The 25,705-nt window shown below is 35.5% G+C and overlaps 2 protein-coding genes across 2 annotated transcripts in view; one reads left to right on the forward strand and one right to left on the reverse strand.

The window, feature by feature from the left end:
• CCDC88A (coiled-coil domain containing 88A) overlaps positions 1-12,149 on the forward strand; it is a 172,323-nt gene extending 160,174 nt beyond the window's left edge. The window contains exons 27-34 of the mRNA XM_012649837.1: positions 1,658-1,741; positions 2,732-2,932; positions 3,522-3,593; positions 4,589-4,669; positions 6,753-7,021; positions 7,219-7,678; positions 11,328-11,428; positions 11,950-12,149. Of these exons, the coding sequence (XP_012505291.1) occupies positions 1,658-1,741; positions 2,732-2,932; positions 3,522-3,593; positions 4,589-4,669; positions 6,753-7,021; positions 7,219-7,678; positions 11,328-11,392 (1,232 nt within the window). The 3' untranslated portion in view covers positions 11,393-11,428; positions 11,950-12,149. The remainder of the gene's footprint in view (positions 1-1,657; positions 1,742-2,731; positions 2,933-3,521; positions 3,594-4,588; positions 4,670-6,752; positions 7,022-7,218; positions 7,679-11,327; positions 11,429-11,949) is intronic.
• Positions 12,150-17,375: 5,226 nt separating this feature from the next.
• Positions 17,376-19,523, reverse strand: LOC105814767 (putative prolyl-tRNA synthetase associated domain-containing protein 1). Its single transcript, XM_012649846.1, has 2 exons — positions 19,440-19,523; positions 17,376-17,842 (listed from the first exon to the last, which is right to left on the reverse strand). The coding sequence occupies exons 1-2, from the start codon at positions 19,521-19,523 to the stop codon at positions 17,408-17,410; spliced, it is 519 nt and encodes a 172-aa protein (XP_012505300.1). The 3' UTR covers positions 17,376-17,407.
• Positions 19,524-25,705: the final 6,182 nt, after the last annotated feature.

Consider the following 25,705-nt stretch of genomic DNA (forward strand, 5'->3'; position numbering starts at 1 on the left):
TAGTCTCTGGCAAACAATTGAAAACAGAAACAAAGAAAAGTATCTAAATAAGACAATATGTTCATGCTGCAACCACTCAGCTTTATTTTAGCTAAGTGTCCATTTTTATATTGCTTTCGTTCATTCCTTTTTAAGCATTGAAAACAGCTGTGTTTACCAAGTTTGAAAAGAAACAGGTCAACTTAAAAGCTTAAATGAATCGTGAATCCTAATAGCGATCAAACAAGTTATAAAGCTATATGTCCATTGCACTCTCTTTAATGAATGGCACTTGTCAGTTTGACAAAAGAGCTTTGATTACTTACAACATGATAGCAAAGCCTGAGAAAGAGCATAGGCTGTGTATTATAGGAGGGCTGTTGGAAAGTACCCAGCCATTGTATTCATGTATCCATTGTATCCGTGGCTGGATACTTTCCGGACAGGCCTCATATGTTTTAAGTCTTTCTACAAGTTGTTTTAAGTCCTAAATTACATTTCTAAAAGGTATAATAATCTTTATATTTCAGTCTTCCTAAAATGTAGCTTAAGAATTGTTAGTCTAGTGAACGTTTTAATTTTGTCCTAATGACTCCCGTATTTGAGTGATAACCCCAACTTTTATTCACAAAATTAAATTCACCCAAGAAGCCCTTCAAAATAGCTAAAAATGTTATACATATTTTTCTCTCATTTTTGCTTGCTTTGGGGTGCCTTCTTACCTTTTAGCTTTATCGGAGCTTAGTGCTAACATTTATTATTACTGTCAAAGTAGTTTTTTCTCTTTCTCCCACCAACCTTCTGTAAAATGAGCTTAATATAATTGCTTTTTTATCTTTAGAAAGACTTTGGTTGAAAGAATGTTTATTTCCATGGTGCTGCTGAAGATGCACCAGAATCTAGTTTAAAGCAAGAAGTAATTTCTTAGTTTCTTTATTAAAGTCTACGAAAATAATGAAAGTTTTTAATGTGATTTTTTTTTTTTTCTTTTTAATAGAGACAGGGTCTGGCTCTTTCTCAGGCTGGTCTCGAACTTCTGAGCTCAAGTGGTCCTCTTGCCTCGACCTCCCAGAGTGCTGGGATTACAGGCATGAGCCACCGCACCTGGCCTTTTAATGCAATTTTTTGAAAGTTTCTTTAAATTGTTTTAAACATCCCTTGGGCACCCTAATTTTTGTTGATGTATATTACTAAAATACTCTGGTAGAACATGCATTTTCCTAGATTATTTTGTTTTCCAAAATAAAGCTGTATGATTTAACAGATTAAAGAAAATAGAGGCTTGAAGAGCTTTGTACATTTTCATCATGTACACTCTGTGACCCACCAATAATCTTAAAGGTTTACATTGACAACTTAACTAGGAAAATTGATCCCTCCATAAGTAATTTTAATCAAGTCATGTTTTTATAGAACTGTAGCCAATCCAAGCTTTCAAAGTGTATGTTCCTCATCATTGTCTTCAGTGCTTTTCCAAGTATTTTGAAGTATCAAAGTACATATTTCATATTTCATTATCACTCAGCAGCATGAGAATAATAACTTTAATATAGCATACATAGCTGAAACTCAAACATTCATTTCTGTCCTTAATTTCAACATTTAACTCCCATCTGTTCTTCTCCCTTTTTTCTTTCATTTCCCTGTTTCTGTTTTTCCTCATGCTCTGACATTAAAGTGGTTGCACTGAAAAGACTGCCCTTTTTGAGGAACAGACCGAAGGATAAAGACAAAATGAAGGCCTGCTACCGTCGTTCCATGTGTAAGACTTTATGACAGTTCAGCTTCTTTCAAATGACTACACTGGCTTTCATTACTAATTTTTCACTAACCTTTCTCTGGACTGTACCAATTTCCTTATTTTGCAAAGTGCAGTCTTCCTCTAATACAAGGAGCTGGAAGAAAATTTTTTCAAAACTGGCACTGAATTTGCATTATATGTATGTCCACTGATACATATACATGCGTATGTTTAGTAATACATGTAATATACTTGTAAATTTCCAGTACTTTCTAAAAGTTGGCAGAAAAAAACCCTTAATTTTATATGCCATGGAGATTTTTTTCCCAAAGAAATTTACTTAAGAAAAATACAACAAAACTTTTAGCATTAGGAATTTATTTTCTTAATGAACCAGATTAAATAAATAAAATGGCCTGTAACCCTTCAAAATGTTTGTCATTCTTTATACAATAAGATTCTGGGTTTTCTTTTTCTAAGTGGAATGGGTAGTTACATAATCACATTAAATGTCTGTCACTTTGGATATCATCTCTTTCAGGTTTTTATTGAATGGTATACTTATTTGATTCATAAAATGAATAATTTCTTCAGTAACCTGCTCTGACCAAGGACTCTTTCATTTTCAATAATGATGCTGTATAAGAACTGCTCTCCATCTTACCTTTATTCATTCCATTTTTGTCATCACAAAACCACCTTGTGAAGGCTTCTAATTATATCACACATCACTGCGCAAAAGCATGGCAGTTGTACATAGTAAAATTCCTTTCTCTGTCTTTTAAAGGGGGTGGAGGTGGGATAAAAGTATTTACTGAAATTTTTCAGCCTTTGGCTTACTCATTTCATTCAGCTGAATGCATGTCACAATTCAGATGACCTTACGGTTATAGTTTTTGAAGTCCATTTTCATTAATTCATGGACAAAAACCAGATCATTTATAATACAGAATAGATTTAAGAGCAGATACATTAACCATGCTGATTCATTTGCTTTCATTTGCATCCCAGCCATGAATGACCTGGTGCAGTCCATGGTCCTAGCAGGACAGTGGACAGGTAGTACTGAGAATTTGGAGGTTCCTGATGATATTTCAACGGGTAAAAGGAGAAAAGAATTGGGAGCTATGGCCTTCTCTACTACAGCCATCAACTTTTCAACTGTCAACTCTTCTGCAGGCTTCAGATCCAAGCAATTGGTTAATAATAAAGGTATAGGCCGTCTGCTATTTGCACTGTGGTGTAACTGTTGGCAACAGGAATTTTAATTTGACTTTCCCCTGTGTACTTTTTTTAAAAGCAACAACCTGAAATAATTATGAAAGTTTCATCTGTATTTGATTTAGGGGAATTTTCAAGTCATATCAAAAATTTAAAACATTGTACAAATAATTAAAATCTTTCCTAGGCTTCCTTTCATAATAAACAGCTAATGAACTAACAAGAAAAGGAGAAGTAAACCAGGTAAAGGGTGAAAAAAGGAGGGAGTGATAGAAATTTTTTATAAAAATCTGAAAGCGCTACAATTTCAGAGAACCACACAGAACCCAGGCTCTTGCTTTGCTCTGCAGGGTCACAGGGGAGATTGTTTCATTGCTTCTGGTGTTTTCCCTAAGCAAGTCAACTTTCATTAGAGCTACTGTTTCTTACTCCTAGTTTCTGGTTGAGTCCATGAAATATGTTAAATCAAGATGTCTTATACATGATTGAAAAAGAATTTCCATATTCTGCATAAATAAAATTTTATTATGGAATTTTTTAAACAAAAATATTTTCATATCCATTTTGCTATTTTATGTAGATACTACATCCTTTGAAGACATAAGTCCACAAGGTATTAGTGATGATTCTAGTACGGGATCAAGAGTTCATGGTAAGATACGAACTTTATTTAGAGAGTACATATTAAATACAGAATGGGAATGCTAAAGCTCTTGCATTGACTAGGTGAATGTGGCATTGCCAGCAAGCATGTTTTCTCTATCCTGCATCTCATAGTTACCTGTGCCATTTCTTTAAACCTAATATTCCCTTTTGCCTCTTTTAAGATTATTGCTTCATCTAAATGTTCTCTATTTTAGTCAAGGTCATTTATAAAGTATGCCTGCACAATTCTCAAAGGTAATTTTGTTACCATTTTTGTATAAGGTTAAAGTCATAAAAGTTATATTTTACCATTGGTTTAAAATACCAATATAAAAATATATTGGTTTAAGATATTAAAAATATTTATTTTAAAGGATGAACTTTAAGAAACCCAATTTTCTGCAGTGTTATTTCAGATTTTTATCTGAAAAATCATATCTTACCAAACTAAACTATTAACAATAAATGGATAACATGTTAAAGAACTTGTCATATATAAGCAGCATTTTAAGAAGTAGCATAGACAGTGTTAACTGTACAGTTGTTTCCCTTGTGTGGATAGGAATGCAGGACATTAACTGTGCAGATGCTCATATCCATCCTCTTCGTGGCATCTCTGCAATGTGCAGGGTTCCTTGTCTGATCTGTTGTAAGTGACCTAATCTCACTAGCATTTTGGGAGGACTGTGGGGACATGTCATTCTATACAACCAAAACAGTCCTGGTATCCATCTAGAAATCATGTTCAAATCTAAATATGCACTTTATCCTCTTTTCTTTGAATCTCAACTGTTGTTTTAGGAGTGTCCTGTTCTAAAATGTCTTACTGAACTATCCTGGAAATGCCTTTGCTTTCTAATCTGTAAGATTCAGCTCTCTGTGGGCATGCTCAGCCTGAAAGTATGCATGATTGCTTCCTCAAAGCATTCTGTGATCAGAATGTAGAGCCCATCAGTGTCATCAGCTAGTTTTATCAGACTGTCTCCTGATTTTTTCATTTAGCTTCGAGACCAGCCAGCCTTGATAGTGGCAGAACATCCACTAGCAATAGCAATAATAATGCTTCACTCCATGAAGTCAAAGGTATGCTGTAGGTAAATTTATTAATGTACTCCACCATTTCCAGTATTACAAAGTGGGAGATGGGATGAAGTTTCTGGGGTAAAGTATGAAATCCAAATCATCTATGTTTGCAACATAGTTCTTTGGAACATTTTATACTTTTCACATTGTAATACAAATGTATTTCAATGTATACAAATGTAAAAACAGGAGCAGTTATTTTGGTTTCAGTTTTTCATCTTCATAGATAAAAGTCTTATGTCATCTTTATACTTCTAAATTATCTGTAGGTCCTTATTTTATTTACATTTTGTCTTTGACATAAAAATGGTTGTCCTTAATTTTCTCATGATGCAGGTACATCGAACTCACATTACTCATATTTTAGAAATACTTTTAGCTTAATTTATCCACAAAAAAGGAGAAGCATTTTGCTTTTAATTTGAGAAGCAATTGTGTATGTATGTATGTTGAATAAGAGCTATATGAATGTGTATAGCTCATATAAAGAATTATTTCAAGGCTCATGCCTATAATCCTAGCACTCTGAGAGGCTGAAGCAGGAGGATTGCTTGAACTCAGGAGTTCGAGACCAGCCTGAGCAATAGTGAGACCCCGTCTCTACTAAAAATAGAAAAATTAGCCGGGCATTGTGGTGGTGCACACCTGTAGTCCCAGCTACTTGGGAGGCTGAGGCAAGAGGATCTCACTGTAGCCCAGGCGACAGAACGAGACTCTGTCTCAAAAAAAAAGAAAGAAAGAATTATTTCAAGATTTTTTTTCCTTAATTTTTTAAAACGCTTTCCAAGGTGAGGTTTTTATGTAAATGTCTGGAAACCTTGACTAAAACCTTTTTCCTTAAAGATATAATGCCTCTCAGATTCTAGAATTGTTTAACCAATATATTACAGTTATTCTCTGTAGTCCAGATTGTCAAATTATAATGAATGTATTTGTTCTGTTGCTTTCTAGATTATGAAGTTAGTTTGTCTCAGCTATAATTTTATTTTATCATTAATGCTATGACTTTGTTGCAGTGATGTGAAATATCTGATTTCGAGGAGGGGATTTTTAAAATTTTTATAATCGTGTTTTTACATCCAGTAGAAAAATATATTCTAAGATTTTTTCTGATTTGAAAATTTAAGACAATCTTATTTGTGTAAAATGTTACATAACTTGAGCCAAATTCTTCCATGGCTCACTTTACTTTCTGTGATTAGGAAACCGTGAAAAGCTGCATTTTCTGTCCTGATGTACTATACAGTTTGCTACTGATCAAAATGAATCAATACTCTTAAGTAATAGCATAGATTTTAGGGACTTTTATTCTGGAAGTAGTTAATTGGCGTTTTATATAGTTGCTCAATCTCAAGTGAGTCTTTTAAGGCTATATAGGCACCGTATCAACAATGGACATCAGGAACAATCAGATGATTCAGACATTAAAAAAAAAAAGAATACATATTCAATTTTTTACTTTTACTGGAATTCTCTAAGTAATTGCATTGTGTTTTTATTTGTCTTTCCTTATATGTGTGGTATTAAATTTAAAACTATTAAGGTTATTTATTTAGGATGAACAGAGAAGCCCTCAAGTAAGTAATGAGGACTTCATAGAGAGGCAAAAAATTAGAATTTTTTGCATGTAGAACAGTTTGGTTTTAACATTCTGAAATAATTTAAAATTCATATAATCATATTTTTTCTGAATTATGAAGTATTTTACAATTATTTGAACGTGAATTTTTAAAATGTATATTCAGTCATTTATTTAATTCATTCATTTACTCATCATGTGTATTGAGTGCCTGCTTTGTATGAGGCTTTGTTTAGGCTCTGGGTATTGTGGTAAAAGCAAGTCTTTGCCCTTGTGGAGCTTATAGTATTTGTCAATTTGACAAAATAAGGAAGCAAACTATGGCAGACAATCGTTAGACTGATGAACGAGTAACATGGTTTACTAAGCATTTCTAAATAAATAAAGTGTGAAAGTAAGTTGCCCTATTCATGTAATTAAAACCCAGTCAACGAATGTTATTATTTATATAGTATTAATCTCATTTCTATTACTGAAATCTCAACACACCATTTACTCTGAAAGCAGGTGCAGTTAATAGCCAAAGTAGGCCACAAAGCCACAGCAGTGGAGAATTTAGCCTGCTTCATGATCATGAGGTTTGGTCCAGCAGTGGTAGCAGTCCAATCCAGTACTGGAAAAGACAAACCAGATCAAGTCCAGTGCTCCAGCACAAAATGCCTGAAATGTCAGAGAGTCGAGCACATCACAAGATCAAAACTGGTTCCCCCGGAAGTGAAATTGTCACTCTGCAACAGTTTTTGGAAGAAAGCAACAAGCTTACTTCAATACAGGTTAGTTTTATCTGTGGTGACCTTAATTTAGATGAACACCTTAAGTTAAATTTCTGTGATTGAACTTCAGAGCTTTCTTTCTTCAGTTAAGAAGTGTTAAGAAATACCAGCAATTTTATATCATCCAGTCTACTGTATCAGAAAAGTAAACATGACTGTATTCACTAATGGTCTTGGATTTTTTTTTTTTTTAACAGATAAAGTCATCAAGTCAAGAGAATCTTTTAGATGAAGTAATGAAAAGTTTGTCTGTCTCTTCTGACTTTTTGGGAAAAGACAAACCAGTTAGCTGTGGTCTGGCCAGGTCAGTAAGTGGAAAAACTCCCGGCGACTTCTATGATAGACGGACAACTAAGCCTGAGTTTGTGAGACCTGGTCCTCGAAAGACTGAAGAAAGCTACTTCATTAGTTCTGCAGGAAAACCTACACCAGGCACTCAAGGAAAGATAAAATTGGTAAAAGAAACTTCTCTGTCACGACAATCAAAAGATAGTAACCCTTATGCCACTTTACCTCGTGCAAGCAGTGTGATCTCTACTGCTGAAGGAACTACACGAAGGACAAGCATCCATGATTTTTTGACTAAGGACAGTAGACTGCCTGTATCAGTTGATTCACCACCAGCTGCTGCTGATAGCAACACCACTGCAGCATCTAGTGAGTACCGTTTATACCAGTGGTCCTCTCACACACTTCACAGTTCAACATATGCTGTAGGTTCTTGTGCCCAAGATGAGTTAGCTACAGGTGTGCCTGAGTCTCAATATACACAGGCTAGAAACTCAAGAAAAGAAAGGTCACATTGTCTAAACCAAACTTTTGCCACTGTTAATGTGCCTAGTGATGCATTTGAAATACCAGCAAAGAATAGCATAGAGTCATTTACTGTGGCTCATTCATCTCAGCCATTTTTATCCCTGAATACAGAATTAGTTAGTAATATAAGTGGGTTACCTCCCAGGCTAGTCACCAGAGTAACTGACCAGGCTTCTGCCTCTTTGGATAAAGCTACACAGAAAGATAATGAACAGTTTTCTGATAATCAGAACTCCAGTAGCAGTAAGCCACAGTCTTCTGTGAATAGCAATAATCTTGTCACTCCTGCATGCCTCTATCCTGATAACACAGAAGCTGCATTGTTGGTTTCTGAGGATAATCAAACTGTTTGGTATGAATATGGTTGTGTATGATCAAAACTGCACAATATAATATATTGATGTTATTTGATATACACTGTGCTTCTCTGATCTGATTTGAAGAGCTGCTGTTGAAAAGTATCATTTGGCTAGGTTTATATTTTTTATTTTAAATTGTTGCATTAGTGTTCACCTGTACATCATAGCATGTATATAAATGTGAATGTGTAACCACATCAAAGCCTGCATGAAATATTAATTGCATTGTACATTTTCTGCATGCCTTGAAAAACCTTAACCATACACGCTTTCTTCTTTCACATTTTTTGTTGCCTGATAAAAGATTGTTACTTTGATATCCAGAAGCATGTTAAAACAGTTGCATGCTACCTTACCAAGAAGGCATTTCCAAGTCATATTTGCTTTGTTGCTTCCAAGAAAGAATGTTCATATTCTCTTTTCCTCCCTCTTCCTCCCCTTCCTCCCTCTTGTTCTTCCTTTCTTTATTTTTCAGAATGTGTACTTTATATTGCACATGTACAGTATTAGCAAGGAAAATATGTAAAAAGATGTCATTTTCTTTTGCCATTTAATTATGTCATCTGTCCTGTTTTATTTTCAAAGAAATAGTTAATAATTCAATTTAACACTATATAGCAAATATTAACTAATGCCCATATTTATAAAACATTGTTCAGATTTAAAACATTGTTAATACTCATAAATTTAGTGTTATTCCTAGAAAACCCTATCAAATTTAAATGTGATTTACACAGTACCCTAGGAGCATTTGTATTAATTTTATTTCTTTGCACTTTTCTACATCTGATAAATATGAGAGCTCTTTCCTTCAAGATGACTTATTTACTTGGAAGCAGTTAACAGTAGTTTTTCTAGTACTTTTTTTATATAAAGTCAAAAAGAAATAAACCAAATCATATTCATTGTGTTGAAAATTTGTATTTTTACTTCTATTCCAAAATGATAGCAACTTTACGGAGTGGTGAAAATTGTTACTTCCATAATTAATTATTAGATTATATATGTATTTCCTTAAAACAATTTTTAAAAATACATTATGCTAAAATGTAAAAGTAGGACTTGTAACCATTTAAACAAACAAGTATGTTCTTAGGAGAACATATTTTAGATGATAAATACAAACTCTTTACCTTGTCATAATAAATACAAATTCTTTAGCTAAAAGAAAAAACCCGTATAAGATAGAGAAAATATTTGCTAATTCCAGTGTCATGAAATTTTAAATGACCTGTGTTCATAGCATGTTTAAAGTTAACCAGCTAAATTTGAATCTCTAACACCCAGAATATTTAAAAAAAAAAAAAAAAGTTGTAACCCTGATTCACTTACTCCTAATGTATCTTAGCTCTGTCTCTGGAATGTTTTTGCCATTTTGCTTCAGCCTAAATGTTACTGATAACTCAACTTGGCACTTGGAAGGAATGTCTTGAAATGTAACTTTCTAAGTGGGGAGGAAACTATTATTTTATACTTGTTATTGTATTAAGTTGTTATTAATTGAACCTAAGGAAAAAATCTCTAGAGAATCTTTGCATAACGAAATACGTGTCCTTTGTAAATTAAGATAATCCTCTTGTACTTAGACAAGATCATTTTGGGGACTAGGCCCCTTCCATTTATATCTTTGACCACACTTTTTTTCCCATAGCTATTACTAAAAATGGTTCTAGTGCAGGTAATCAAATGAACAGAATCAGAACTTTTTCATATTTTTTACCACCACAGTGTACCTTCTGCATGAATACATCATTCTATTTTATTGTCAATTGTTGCCCAGTCCTAACATTTTAAATATTTTTGGTGCTAATATTCTCCCTTTTCTTTTTCCATAACCTAGTAATAAAACATAATGGTAGATATAGCTGAGATTAGATGGGAGCCATATATGATACAAATGTCAATTAGTGTTATTTCTTTTCCACATTGAGTCAAAGATTATTTCACAGCTGTTTCAACCTTTTAGATATTATAAATCTGGCCATAACACTTTACATTTAAAATATTGACTATTCATTCAAAATACATTGAAAAATCACCCTACTATATTAAAAACTGAGTGATTATTTTACAATAATGAGACTTACAGGAAAGAAGTATTTTCCACCTAAATGGCTATAGGTACATATACAGCATGTTTTCAAAAAGAACATATATACTGTGCATGTAAGACAGATATATACCATGTCCATGTGTGCTGAAGACTGACCAAGAATAGAGTCTAGACTTCTCCAGAAACCACCATCTGCTGTGGAGTCAAAGTTCCCCCAAAACGACAATAGTTTGTTACCTACATTTTTTTCATAGCACCTGGAATCAAATTTTTGTCAGTAGCAAAAACCTTAGAAATCATGGAACCAGTATTTCACAAACATTAAAAAAAGTCACAATAATACTTTCTGTGAATGAAATCTTACATAGATGCTCAAAATTAAAAAAAGAAAAATCTTTAAGATAAAAGTGAAGCCACTCTGACTCAATTAAGTCACTACACTTACTTCTTCTAAGACACCTCCATAAATATCCTACAGCTTCACAAATGATTTGAAAAACTATCTGAAGATTTAGTACCCTAATTTTAAATATGATGAAACTGAATAGCTTTCAGTATTCCTGGCCTAAGTTCTAGAAATTATACCCAATATGATTTGTGTAACATTGTAAACATATTCTTATGCATTGAGTCCCCTTTGACTAAGCCAATTTTAGCTATATAAGTAAGTATATTATTTTCCTATAAAACATGCCTCAGCCCTGGTTTTCTTAGTAAATAATACAGATATTTCATGGTAGATGTTTGTGCTGCTGCATGCAAGATTGTTTTTAGTTTAAAACTGTATGGTGACCATTCAGTAAATAAACATAGTAAGTAAGTTTGTCTGACGGTAAGAGGGGAAAAAATATTAGTGTTATATGTTTTTTTAAAAGTTATAGTTTTCCTAAGAATATTATTTATAGCTTTAAAATGTAAAGATCAGTCTTTAAGTATCAAGATGTCTGTCAGATTAATAAATTTCCCAGTTACAGATTTCCTTCTCCTTGCCCTACTCAGTGAGAGCTCTTTAGTTTCTTCATGAATTGTATTATATATAACCTTTGATTAAGTAACATGAAATACTTTTCTCCTGCAGATGTGGACAAAGTACAAGAAAGCAGAAATTCAAAAAACAGGTCAAGGGAGCAACAAAGCTCCTAATTCTATTACCCCACTACATGACATGTGGGCCAAGTGGTGAGTTTCCTGCTTAAAATGCAAATGAAATTAGTCTCATTTATACAAACTAACCAAATTAAGTATGAGAACAAGTGCACATTGCATTAACAGATGTAAATATTGCTTGCTTCATTCATTGACTTTCTGTCCTATTTAACTAGTACAAGATTAGCTGGTTGCTGCAAGTTTTAACCTGTCAGTGCAGGGAACAAATCTTTTAAAATTATTTTTTTCTCAATTTAAATTTAATTTTACTAGTGAACAATGTTCGAGGAATTCCCTTTTTTAATTTGAAGTCTTTTTGTGGTAGGAATACAACTTCCCCACAATTTTCTTGATAATTGATGAGAATAAACTAAATGCCTATTGTTTGAAGAGCCAAAGAAAAATTATCTCTGATTTCTGTCACTGTCTCATTTCCATAGAATTATCTGATGCATGCTGTTCTTAGAGTGGCTGTCCTGTATTTTATCTCTCTCTTATCTTTAAGCTTTTTTCTTATATTTTCTTTCTTCTTTCTACCTTCCAACTAAATACAGAGAGAAAAGTGTCCTTCAGTTTCTCAATGTGAAGCCTTTATTTCTGAAGTAACAAGACACCTAGCAACTATAGGAATCATTTTAAAAAATCTTTAAGGAGACTTTTAACAATCCTTCGTGAATAGAGCAGGCAAGAAATACAAACCTTCATTTCTTCCTTGAATCAAGGAGCACTACTGGATTCAACTGCCAAAATTTTTAGAAAGTTTTAGGACTTACTATACATTGTACTGTTAAGATCTACTGAATAAAGGACATTCTCTCGCTAAGGACCAAGTGTTTTAAGGTCAAGTGTTTCAAGAAGTACTCCAAGAACAATCTACTTCTTTCATCATTTGTTTCATGAATTTATCTATGTTTGCTTAATGCTTCTGCTAAGTATTAGCCAAAATCTAGTCATTTATATTTAGTTGTATAAATCTAAATTAAATGCTGTAGTATTTTGTGGAATGTACTGTATATCAAGATACAGAGAAAATTGTTTTGGCATGTCAGAGCCTTATTTGGTTAGCAGACTGCATGTGTTGGTACTTTTTTTCTTAAAGCCAATTATTTTGATGCACTTCAAAAGAAATTCAGTTTATAAGATAAATCTAAAAGATCCATAATTAAATAGGAGCTATAAAATTATAGGGATATTAATCTTTCCATATTCCCCATTAAGCGACACTAAGCATTCATACATGGATCCAAGGTAATTAAAGTGTTTTTCTGAAACTTTTTTTTAGTAAGATGGTTTTCCAGCAAATGTTATTCCTAAGATAAAGCTCTTCTGTTTTAATTCATTTCCCTTTTTTGGTATTGGGTTATATATGTGTGTTAGTTTTTTTAACTTGAGAGCTGACTGTTGCTTAAGAAGTTTTCTTATGGCAAAAATAATGTAAATAATTTACTATAATCTGCATTTTGCCAGGAGCTCATTTATTATTAAGGTTATCATTTATTAATAAGAATTTTTCTGTTTTTGTCCTTTATAATACATTAAAGTTGATAACTCGTATTGGTACTTTTGAAATATTTATATGCATTTGTTACCTTTAAACATTTGGAAGAAGCACAAAAAAGTAGATTTAGTTAGTCCAGGGAAACATCAATTTTTTTAGTAGTTCCAATTTTATATCACAGTTTTATTTTCTTATGAAATCCAGAAAAATGCATTGATATTCATTAATGCAAATTCATTATTAACATAAATACCAGAGTAATCTTTAAGGTCTAAAGTGAAAAAGATACTGACTATTTTTTATTTTAACAGTACACTTCTTAGGCTTTCATTACCAGCTCAAAAGAACTTTTTGGAATAATTAATCCCATATTCCATAATGTGAGGTTTATGAATTGTGTGTTTCATCCGTAATCCAGTAGCCATGGGAAAAGTCAATGTCTGTCTCCCCCAACCGCTCAGTAGGCGAGTATCAATGTTGTGTTCATAGTCTGCTTTCCAAAAGACCATCAGTAAAAAAGAGAGATAGCATGCTTAGTTGACCAGAAATCGTTGAAGTGGAAGTTAGAGAACTTCAACTTATTTAACTCGATGCCCCCATTGATTGAGGTTTCACCACCAAATGCTATAAAGTTAAATCATCTTGAAACTCTTGGATGAAAGGTGCTATGTAAATGTAAATACAAAGGATTCTTACTAAAATACAAATATTGCACACAGAAATATTTAAAACTTATTCTCTAGACTTTGAAACATCTTTCTTTCCATCGTGACTCCCTGGATTCAAGTATCAAATTGGTAATGGGTATCAGGGCAGTCGAGAGACACTTGCATGTAAAAATGTAAATTCATTTTTAGGTGGATAAATTGAAAGTAAATGTAGAAATTATGTATTAGCTAAAAACAGTGAGTAGGTAACTTAGATTTATATTAGCTAGCATCTAATTTGCACAACTAGGATACATCCAGAAAAATTACTGAAAGTTAAAATTTAATGAGTGTGAGGTGGCCCAGTGAGGGTGAATGATAACACAGCTTACCTCTCCAGGACACTAATATCCTAAAATAGAGAACCTGCTGAGTTAAGCACATTAATGCTTGAAGTAGAAAATGCTGAAGGACAGTCTGTAAAGTACTGAATCTGAGTAGGTTGACTCTGAGAAATACAATTAAAGAGACAACGAAGGGAACACGTTGAGACTGCAAAAATATGAATATTCTCAATTATATTCATCACTTTTTTCAGACCATTTCAAGAAAGGACTGGATAATAACCACATGAATATTTTATTTTCTCCAAGATACCTTCAGAAGCAAACTTTGTAGGAAGCCACTCTTTTCCCTTATTTAAACTGCTGCTGCTGCCAAACAAAATAGTAAAGCCAACTGGAAACTAACTGGAGCCTGACATGCTTTGAATTATCTGGCTCTATTCTAAATCAACACCTGAACCCCCAGGGAAACTAAAGAATTCAATATACAGGGTAATAGCTTTGGCCCAGAGCTACAATAATGTGCTTCAGATCTGGCCATGTGGAAATGTTTTGGTCCAAGTTTTTGAATTGGTGGTTACCAAAGAGTTCACAAAACAGGTTTGTATGTAGCACCTTTCATGCAAGGCATGGTAAGAGCCTATTTAAAAATCACTGTGCATATTATAGAATTGCAGCCACCTCAAAAATGAAGTACTGCAGCCTGTGCTGTCTTAAGGGTTTATGTCAGGAAGAGAAAAAGATACTGTACCTAATCTGGAATTACAATGGGGAGTAATAATGTATGCTAAATAACTTTTGTATCTTAAGTTACGTTTTACGAGAAAAGTGGTGAATTTTTTCTTTTCAGCTACACTTAATCCTGAGATGTATTTTTTTCTTTAAGCCTTGAATGAGTAATACAAAAGGAGCCCATTTTATAATATAAACCTTGATGTACATGTTGAGATATTTGGACAATGGAAATGCCTTAAAAGGAATGCTTATGGATAAAGTTGCACTTATAACACCCTTCAACAAAACCTGACTTTAAATTGTCTTTTTCTTTTCTGCTAAGGGTTTTCTTTTTCAGTGTTTGCCATTGTACTTATAATTGTTATTAAATACCAAATCAAATAATATAAAATCTGTAACATTTCCTTTAAAACTAATGCTAATGAGGGATTCATAGTTGAATGGCAAAATGTTTATTACTTGGCAATACCTGCTGTCAGCCACAGGCATCCAACTCTTAACAAAAGAGACATCATTGTTTGATTTGTCTTTTAAAAAAACATTTTTCATTTTAATTTTTGTTTCTCCTTAAAAAATTAAGTTGGATTAACATTCACTTATCAAACTGATATAAAAATAAAAGCAAGAGGTGATTTTTATAACAAGTGGTTAGTAATCATTTAAAAATAACATCCTTTTAGCCAAGTGTTATTCTTTTGTTCCTATCCCTTTCCCCTGGAGAACTGTTGTCAGACATAACCTTTAACCTTGTTTAGCTAATTCTGTCCTAACCTTGGGATGAGTATTAGAGGTTTGGGAAGAAAAGAGACACTGTCAATTCTGTCAGTCCCAAAATAGGTTTAAATATAATCTAATAGCCTACACAAATTAATCTCTTTTATTTTCACTTTTAGACTTGGGGAGGCAGAATATTAAAGACAGCAGCTGGCCTTGTGTCCTTGGGCAAGTCAGTCTTTCTGGGGCTGTTTTCACCAGAAGGTGGGGAGGGCAGTTAGACCAGATACCTAAAATGCTTAATTTCTATGATTCTATTCATCAGTACCTTCATTTTATATGGAGAGCAACCTAAGATTGTCTCTTTGTCTTAGAGATACAATACAGAGTAGGTTAAAAACATGGAATCTTTAGAATAAGGTAATCATAGTTTTTGCCTTTTAGTAACACATGCTGGTGCAAATTAAGTACAGTATCTCTACCAGATGGAAATTATTTTTTGAATGATCAACTTAGGAAAATGTGGTTAAGAATATCCCATTGATTGTACAAGAGGAAAATATGAGAATTTAAGGATTTTGTTTAAATGAGGTGAAAAAAAATATGTCAGATTTTCTTACTCTGTGTTTTTAAAATGGTTTCTGTATGACAGATGACTCCAGATTGTCCTGGGTTTTTATACTGTTTCAGATGTCATAATTGAAAGGTGATGATAAAATTTAATACAGCCTAGAGAACATAAGAAATCTGTACAAGTATGTTCACATTTCTAATCTCTGAACAAAGACTAAACAAATCCTTTTTAATGGCATAATGTATATTCCACAACTGAGTTTTAAAATATCATTTTAATAGTATATTATGACATAACATTTTCTACCTCTAGTAGTTTTTCTAGACTAAAATTTGGTAATATTGTTATAAACAGTTAATTAGCTTATTCTTCACTGAAAAAAAAATATCACTGGTTTAAAAACAAACACCCAATAATCAAAGTTTTTACCCTTGCCCCCATGTTTGTTTTAAGTATCTTAGTGGAGGGGGACTCAGTCACTCACAACTGTAATCTCAGTACTTGGGGAGGTTGAGGCGGGAGGATCACTTGAGGCCAGGTGTTTGAGAACCAGCCCAGGAAAGATCCTGTCTCTACAAAAAAATTAGTGGGACGTGGTGGCACCGGCGTATATTCCCAGCTATTCGGGAGGCTGAGGCAGGAGGATCCCTTGAGCCTAGGAGTTCAAGGTTGCAATGAACTATGATGAGGCTACTGCACTCTAACCTGGGAAACAGTTATGTCTCAAAAAAAAAAAAATCTTGCTGAGAATTCTTAATCTCTCCTTCCCCAAAATAACCACTATCAACAATTTAATATATTCCTATATTCCTTTTGATTTTTTCCTATGTATTATGTACACTATCATACATAAAATTTTATAAATACTATTTTACAACTTGCATTTTTCAAGTACAACACCCTAAAGATGTAAGTAGTTAATAACAGAAGCATTAATTGTGGAAGGCATTCCTATAATGAGTAATTGTCATAGAAGATAGGGAGCTGAATCTCTGAGCTGACTAAAACTACCTCAATACATTTTTAAAAAGAGCTCTTTTGGCCGGGCTTGGTGGCTCACACCTCCTGTAATCCTAGCATTCTAGGAGGCTGAGGCTGGAGGACAGCTTGAGCTCAGGAGTTGAGACCAGCCTGAGCAAGAGTGAGACCTCATCTCTATTAAGCACAGAAAAGTTAGACAGGTGTTGGGCGTTGTGGCACGAGCCTGTAGTCCCAGCTACTAGGGAGGCAGAGGCAGGAGGATCATTTGAGCTCAGGAATTTGAGATTGTAGTAAGCAACGATGACGCCACTGCACTCTACCTAGGGCAACAGAGCAAGACTCTGTCTCGAAACAAAAAATAAAAAGAATTCTTCTAAGATGAAATAGTGTATTCCTCCTAAAGTGATTTAGATAGTCACCAATGCAAGGGTACTAAATATTCTTAACACTTTAAATGCCTTTTATAAATTGTAAGAAAAACAGCTTTTAGAAATAAATTTATTCTAAATATTAGCCCATTTAGTTGTTTTTATCAAAGTTTAGTATTATGGGATCATGTCCTGTCTTCTTCACAAATGTGAGAAAGTCTTCAGGGCTCAATCCCATGGTTGCAGCATTGGTCATTGGATGAAAGTATACCTTTTCATGTCCACCTTCCAGAAAAGCAGAATCCAGAACAAATTTCACATCTCCATCATCACAGAAGAGTGCCAACGGTGTGGCACAGCCTTGACCAACTTTTAGTTTTTCTAGCATGGATGTTTCATCAGCAAACCGAAGATTTCCACTCCCGACACCTAACTGCTTTGCAAGCTCGTTTAAATTAATTTGTCTGTCATGAAGAACTGTCACCAGCCAATAGCTTTTTTTCTTTTTATCTTTAAGAAATAAGTTCTTACTATGTGCTCCTTTCAAATGTTGGATATGTGGCATCATTTCTTCAACTGTAAATACCTATAAAATATCACATAATGAGAAGTGTAAGAATAAACATGCATGTACATACGTGCACACAGAAACACACACTCTTACACGTATTTTGCTTGCTGGGTTTAAAAGGTTAGGGAGTAAGTACTCATTGCCTTGAATTTTACTTGTAGAAACCTATCTCCAGCCCATTACCAAATAATTATTTTTAGTTTTTTGGGTTTTTAGTTTGTTTTTTGAGACAGAGTCTTGCTCTATCACCCAGGGTGGAGTGCAGTGGCTCGATCATAGCTCACTGCAACCTCAGACTCCAGGGTCCATCCTCCTGCCTCAGCCTCCCAAGTAGCTAGGACTACAGGTGCTTCCACCACGCCCAGCAAATTTTTTAAAATTGCTTTTTGTAGGTACAGGGTCTTGCCGTGTTGCCCAGGCTGGTTTTGAACTCCTGGCCTCAAGTGATCCTCTCACCTTGGCTTCCCAAAGTGCTGGGGTTACAGGTGTGAGCCATCATGCCTGGCCCAAATAATTATTTATAAGCTCTTGCCAACTCAGTTTCTCACTTAAAAACCTCAGACAGTTTCTGTTAGGCCAGTCTTCTATTCCAGTGTGCTGGCCAAGCCCTCACATTCCTAAGAAACTTTTGTTTATTTTTAACCTTAAAATTTTGGTACTGAATGTTTACAGCAGCCCTGGACACCTATTCCTTAGCATTCCATTGCATCCAGACCATGTGACAGCCACCACTCTACAAATAACCGTGGGGAGGGAGAGAGGGCAGGGAATAAGACTATGACTAATAGAGGACATCAGAAAAACTGGCAATATGCACCGTTAGAGAACGTGGAGAGTATATGGCTATATGGGAGGGAGGAAAGTAAGAGAAAATGATACGGTTTTGATATTACGTTTGTAAAGTGAAGAATACTAAACTTTTAATGTATTTCTCTATTCTGAAGATCACCATAATTTAGCCGTTACCAACTGCCACTGAACCCTTAGGTAAACTTTATGTCCTGCACCACTCAAATTACATACTGGTTCTGTGAAATATTTGCAATACACTAACCATGTTAAAACTTATGGAAATACAGGGGTGAACACTTTTGTAACCACTTTTTGGGGTAATGGTGACTTCTACCACGCTGCAAAAGGTTAGTTTTGACTCCTGATCAAACTGACCAAAATAGTGAAATATCAAATCTCAACCTTGGTGTCCTGCCGTGTGTAAGGTGCCTGATACATCACAGCCACCGAATAGATGGCTTACTGTTTGGTAACTTACGTACGCATAAAGTGGACAAGCTGACCAACACCCCAGACTCATTTAAGATGCACAAGTTCTCCATATGTTGCACTAGTTCTCAACATGAGATGTGATCAAATCACTCCCAGGAGTTAAAGTTTCTTTGCAATAACCTCATAGTCCCAACACGGGAGGCCTGGGCTGTCCCCGTCGGGTCCCTTTTGCACTCTGGGACCCGGGAAATGCTCTTGTAGCTTCGTTTCTGTGGTACATGACCCCTGAAACACCTGGTCTTAGCTGCCTCGCCTGACGTACGCTGCAGCGCAGACCACCACTCCGACCAGGGCTGTCCGGTGGTCACTCTTAGGGCGGGAACCTCACCTCGGGGTGCTCCACGACCTCCGTGTGAATGGCCAGGGCGCCGAGCCGCTGCTCGAGCGCCGCCCGCAACTCTGCGCCCGCCATGCCGCTGCCGTCGTGGCAGGTAGCGTAAGAGTGGGCGCGGTCTCCCGCGGCCGCACCGCCCAAGCCTGAGGCGGAAGTGCCTGCCCGGTCCTCCGCCGGCGCCGGAAGTTCAGTGCGCCGCAAGGCAAACGCGCTGCCTGCCGGAGACGGGACGCGACGTTCTCTCATCTCACCCTTGACGCCGTTCGCGGGCGGTCGAGGCTAGCCAAGTTGTGCGGGGGCCCTTGTCCGGCAGTGCGAGGCGCCGCGTTCTCACAGTCCTCCCTGACCCCACTTTAAGTTTCCTAGATCAGCATATCTTCCGTGTAAACAATCAAACCTACGTAGCAGCGTACCGCCTTAGTGCGGAGAGGGCCAAGATCCTTATCGTTCTGAAGCTTTTCGACTTTAATTTGTAAATTATGATTTTACATGTTACCTTTTCTGCCAGTTTTTGTTACCAATCCAGGAGTAATTGCCTGTGCCAACCATGACTCACCTTTTCCGAGGTAGTTTGACCACCTCTTGATAGTTTTCAGCTATCCTAGGAAAGAAACACTCCCGACTTGAGTGAGGCCTGGAATTCAGAGGTTATAAGGTTTCACTTATGAATTTAGACTAAGGCTCGAATCCGAGATAAAACATCCATATACCTAGGGACGTTTAACCTCAGTGTGGATGAGTTTGGGTCATTTTTGGAGTAAAGATTGAAGGCCTGGATAAGGAAGCCTCTTGGGAAGACAGCAGAAGTTTCTGAGTCCTTACCAGCACGCAGCCTTGGAGGCAGCTGCAGAAGAGGAATTCCGAGTCAACAGTTTCAGCCAGAATTGCCCCTGGATATCGCAATTTTAAAACCTCTGTTTAACCCACCTCTTAAACTATTAAACCATGCTTCCCTTCAAAGATTCCTTTCAATTCTTTGATCTCTGATTTTAGAACCAGTAACAGGCCACTTCCCATGGCCTCCTAGTCAGATCAACAACAAGGCAACATACCACATTACAGAATGTTTAGAAAAACAGGGAGAGTATCACTCAGGATCTCATAGTGTTCCTGCAAAATTGCCATTTTTGTGTATCTTTCCAGTCTAGTTTCTTTTATTCTTGATATTTTGGCCATACATAATTAGTTTTTCAAATGGTTGAAGTGCTCCTACATATACAATTTTATATCCTGAGGGTTTTTTTTTAACTAACAAGCATTTTCCTCTGTTGCTACAATGTCTTTCTATTTTAATAAAGATATATCATGTAGCTGGATCATAATTTTCTTAACTATTTACATATTGGTGGACATCCTTGTAGTTAATGAATCATGATATTTTCAGTTGCTTTCCAAAATAATTATTCTAATTTATAATTTATTAGTAATATATGAATTAATCCATTTTACTATATTTTGGCAAAATTTGCAGAATACATATTTTTTAATTTGCAAATTTAACAGACAAATTTAACTTATCTTGTTTAATGTGTATTTCTCTGATTACCAGGGCCTGGACATTTTTCTATGTTTATTATTTTATTTCCTCATTTGTGAATTAGCTTTGTTCATGTCTTAGCCCATTTACCACTGACTGACTATTAATGGCTTTCACATTTATATACATGAGTTCTTCATATAATGAAGTTATGTGCCTTTATTGTCATAAATCCTCTAAATAGTTTTTTTTTAGTTTGGTTTTATCTACAAAAGTTACCCATTTTTATGTAACCAAATTTCATTCTGTCTTTTTTAAGTTATTCTGATCTATGTTAACTTCCAGCAATAGAGTATTTGATCTGTTTTTTCCTTGGGAAATTTAATTCATTGATTTATTTATTATTTACTTTGGCATGTAAGTTAGGTACACTCAAGTTTTTCAGTAGATTTTCCTCTAAAAATGAAATTAAAATATCAAAGATGATCCATTTGAAGAAATAGAATACCCCAAGTGATTCTTAAATGTTGGAATCTTTCAAGAATACCCAAAGCCAATTATGGTGACCTAAGAGTAAACAGGGGAAAGAAGAATTGGAATTTAATTGTAACTAAGAAAATGTAAATTATGCCTAAAAGTAGGAAAACATTAACAAAGGATAGGGTCTCCATGACAGTAACCAAAGAATATAAAAAGGAAAAGCTGGCAGTGATAGTCACCACGTTGTCCAGGCAATAGGGTGTTCTGACCTAGAAATCTCTTTGGAAATGAACTGCTATCATCAGTTATGTAAGCCATGAATCCCTCTTCACTCCCACCCCCATAGCTAATCCATCACAGTTCAGATTCTCAAATCTTCCATTTCTCATCACCTCCATCACCCTACCCCAAACTATTATCATTTTCCCCCATAGTCTACACTAACGGTCTCTTAATTTTAGCTTACCTGTGATTGAATGACCAAGTACCCTGCACTGAAAGTTTTACCAAAGGTTTTTATTATGAAACAGCTAAGTCTGTCTATCATGAAAAAACTTTATATCATTGTTAAAAAACTACTGTCCTAACTCAGGTTTAATGTAATATTTATTTATCAAACATATGTGAACATTGTATTAAAAACAAAAATGCTGTTCTTGGCAGGATCCTTTGTCCTCAAAGCAAATACAATCTCAGATTTACATGGAAAACAACAACATGAAACAGGTTAAATTAAAATTATGAAGAGTGAACTTGAGGTAATAGTTACCTAATCACAGGTCTTGACTGTAAAATCTCATGATTCTAGGAGAGGGGTAGCATCTGATAAATGCAGGTTGCCAAATTATTTAACTAACAAGAAAAGGCTTAAATGAATGAGAAGTCTTGTGGCATTTCCACAAGAACACATTGAGGGAAAGACTGTTGTTATTGTTAGAAAGAGTGTGGAACTTGTCAGATAAGGGCAGAAGCTGGAAAGGAGAATTGAAAGATGGAGTTATGCCTGGGTCCATGACAAGGGACCCTCATCTATGTCTGCTAAAAGTGAGGAAACAGGTACAATTGTAGCCTACCTGCAAAAGAAATAAAAAGGCAACAATTGTAAGATATTTATCAACACCAAGGGGAGTGGACATCATTGCATTTATTAGATAAGGAATGTTAGAAATCCCCACTATTGGATGAAACAAAGGGCAATTCTAGAACAGGTAAGTTGAAAGCCATGCTAAGAAGCTATATGCATACCCAAAACAGCAAGGGAGATAATAGAAAACAAAATGCTTGCTGCAATCTGTGTCTCTTCAACAAATCTTTTGGAGCATCTCTATGTACCAGGTATGCTATGTGGTACATTTATGTGTGTCATGATTGAAAAGTATGGTTTCTGACCGGGCAAAGTGGCTCATGCCTGTAATCCCAGCATTCTGGGAGGCCAAGGCTGGAGGATCAAAGGCCTAGAGTTCCAGGCCAGCCTGAGCAACATAGCGAGACCCCATCTCTAAAAAAATAAAAAGAATTAGCTGGGCATGGTAGTGAGCAGCCGTAGTCCCAGCTACTCAGGAGGCTGAGGCAGGAAGATCACTTGAGCCCAGAAGTTTGAGGTTGTGGTGAGCTAGGCTGACGCCATGGCACTCTACCCCGGGTGACAAAGCGAGACTCTGTCTCAAAATAAAAAATTTATAAAAAAAGATCAACCTCTCATGAGTTTGGTTAGCTTGAGATACTCTTCGGGCATCTTTATGTGTGCTCACAATTGATGCTACGTGCCTACAGAACAGAGCCCCAGAACCTAGAAGGCAGTGACCACACACTAAGCTCTCAACACCAGGGAGCAGAATGTCTAGACAGCCAGCTGATCCTCTTAGACAGTATCTCTGTGTTTCGTTCTGTGCTGTTTTCAAACTACACAGAAAGGTGAGGCTGACTCTTCATTCCTTAGGCCTTTATTATCAACATGGCCCAAAATCCTGTAAGAGGAAGACAGATACCCTAAGGCCAATGTACGATTCTTAACTGTCTAACACTGGTTGCATTGATTTCAAAAGTACCTCTACTCAAGCAGAAAACTGTCAGCACACACCATTTTAAATATTGTGCTCACTTGCAGAAATGATTTCTCATTTATATACCTATACCTACAATAATGGCTTCAAAGGCAATTTTAGAGCATGGAAGTACAATTTTTTAGAAGTACCAAAAATTCTGAGGAAACTCAGGGCCTTGATTACTTGATTCTTTCTTCCTATTCCTTAGACCCTGGTTTGCTTTTATGATTGCCTATAGGTTTTATGTTGCCCTTCCTCTTGGCCTTCAGCTCCCGGTTCCCATCCAGACCTGGCCACCTCAGAGGCATCTCTTCCCGGTTTAAAATTGTTTTCTCTCTGGAAAATCCTCCTGTTCTAGTCAGGATATTATTTACCTATCCAGACAGAGCCTGAGGCTTGGCCTTCATCTTCATCCCCATCTTCACCCTCCCACCCCTCAAACCAGGCAGCCTGGAACTTTATCTTTATACATCCTCAACCCCCAAACCCAGGATATACTTGTCCTTTTGTTGTGTCTGCCTATGTTTAGACTAAAATGAATAGAAAGTAAAATATGTCATAACAACATTGCTACAGTGGGCAGAAAGAAACGTTTTAATAGAAATGTCTGTTTAAAATGATGTTTATATATATACTTTTATATCATCTGAGTTCTCCTTTTTTTCTCCACTAGGACAGTTTCATTGGCATATATCATCTGAGTTCAAAAATTTTACTGATATTTTCGTAATTATTCCAAAGTTTAATAAGTCATTATTCTTATGATGTTGAATTTAGATTATACATACATTTTTTTCAGAGACCCGTTTTTCTTTTTGCTTAGCACATCATACTCTAAGAAATAAAAATGTGCCACAAAACCTCTCTCAGGTTCCAGAGACCAGTTTCTAACACTCTGTACAAAATAGACTCTGTGAAACTGCTGTACAGAATATTAAATATAATATTTAATATGTAAACTATTAAATATATTTATTTATAAAAGTATTTATATGCCTAGTATATAAGTGGCAGTGTAAAAATGATAGTTATGATTATAACTATTACTGACACATTCTAATTTATCTTTGAATAATAACATTAATTAGAAAAAAGATTAAAGATTTCTCTGCTGCATTGAAACATTTTGCAATCTTGTAAATCTGCATTACCATGCCCACGAGGTCCCCCAAGTACGTCAAACTAGATCATATGGGCATGTCCAACAAGCATGAAATAGGAAAGGACACTTAAAAAGCTCAAGATTAAAACTGAAAAATAAACTAAGCAGGTAAATAGTCATTTATGGACAAGTCATGTACTGTAATGATCAAAATGACATACGGAATACATACAGTGCCTACTTCACACATTGAAAATATGTAACTGTGTATGAAGAAATCAATGCAGTATAATTTGATGGGATTCAAGAGGAAACTCACAGAAAAGTCTTTACCACTTGCCAGTGGTAAAGAGACAACTATCTCATTGCCGATGAAGAGCCAATGCTCAATATCATTAAAACTTTTTTTTTTTTGAGACAGAGTCTCGCTCTGTTGCCTGGGCTAGAGTGCTGTGGCGTCAGCCTAGCTCACAGCAACCTCAAACTCCTGGGCTTGAGGGATCCTCCTGCCTCAGCCTTCTGAGTAGCTGGGACTACAGGTGTGTGCCATCATGCCAGCCAATTTTTCCATTTTTAGTAGAGATGGGGGGTCTCACTCTTGCTCAGGCTGGTCTCGAACTCGTGAGCTCAAGCGATCCTCCCACCTCAGCTCCCAAGAGTGCTAGGATTACAGGCGTGAGCCACCACATCTGGCCTCATTAAAATTTTTATTAGAGGTTTTATTAGACATTACTAGAGGTTAATGCATGTTTTCCACCTGGAATTTAAAATACAACAATTCTCGTATTAGTGTTTTCCTTAGGGAGAATTGTTTGAACAGTAGCCGCAATACTAATGGAAACTCAAAGATTTACTATATATCATGGAGTATAGGTTGATATCAAATGTAAGCTTAAAAAGTGCTTATATTCATATGTTCCAAAGGTAAAATCTCAAAGCTGGATGGGACCCTGAAGATTTTTAATTCAACTTCTTTGAATATGAAAATGGTTAAGAGAGAGTCTTGGAATCGTACAGACTTGAATTTAGTTCCCTCAACAATGACTAGGGATGTGACCTGGCAAGTTACTAACTTCTCCAAGGATAATGCATCCCCTCTGGTTTGTTGGCAGAACTGAATTAGATGATGACTGTAAAACATTTAAAACAATGCTGG

This window comes from Propithecus coquereli, unplaced genomic scaffold (assembly GCF_000956105.1).
Source record: "Propithecus coquereli isolate 6110/MARCELLA unplaced genomic scaffold, Pcoq_1.0 Scaffold305, whole genome shotgun sequence".
Lineage (NCBI taxonomy): Eukaryota > Metazoa > Chordata > Mammalia > Primates > Indriidae > Propithecus > Propithecus coquereli.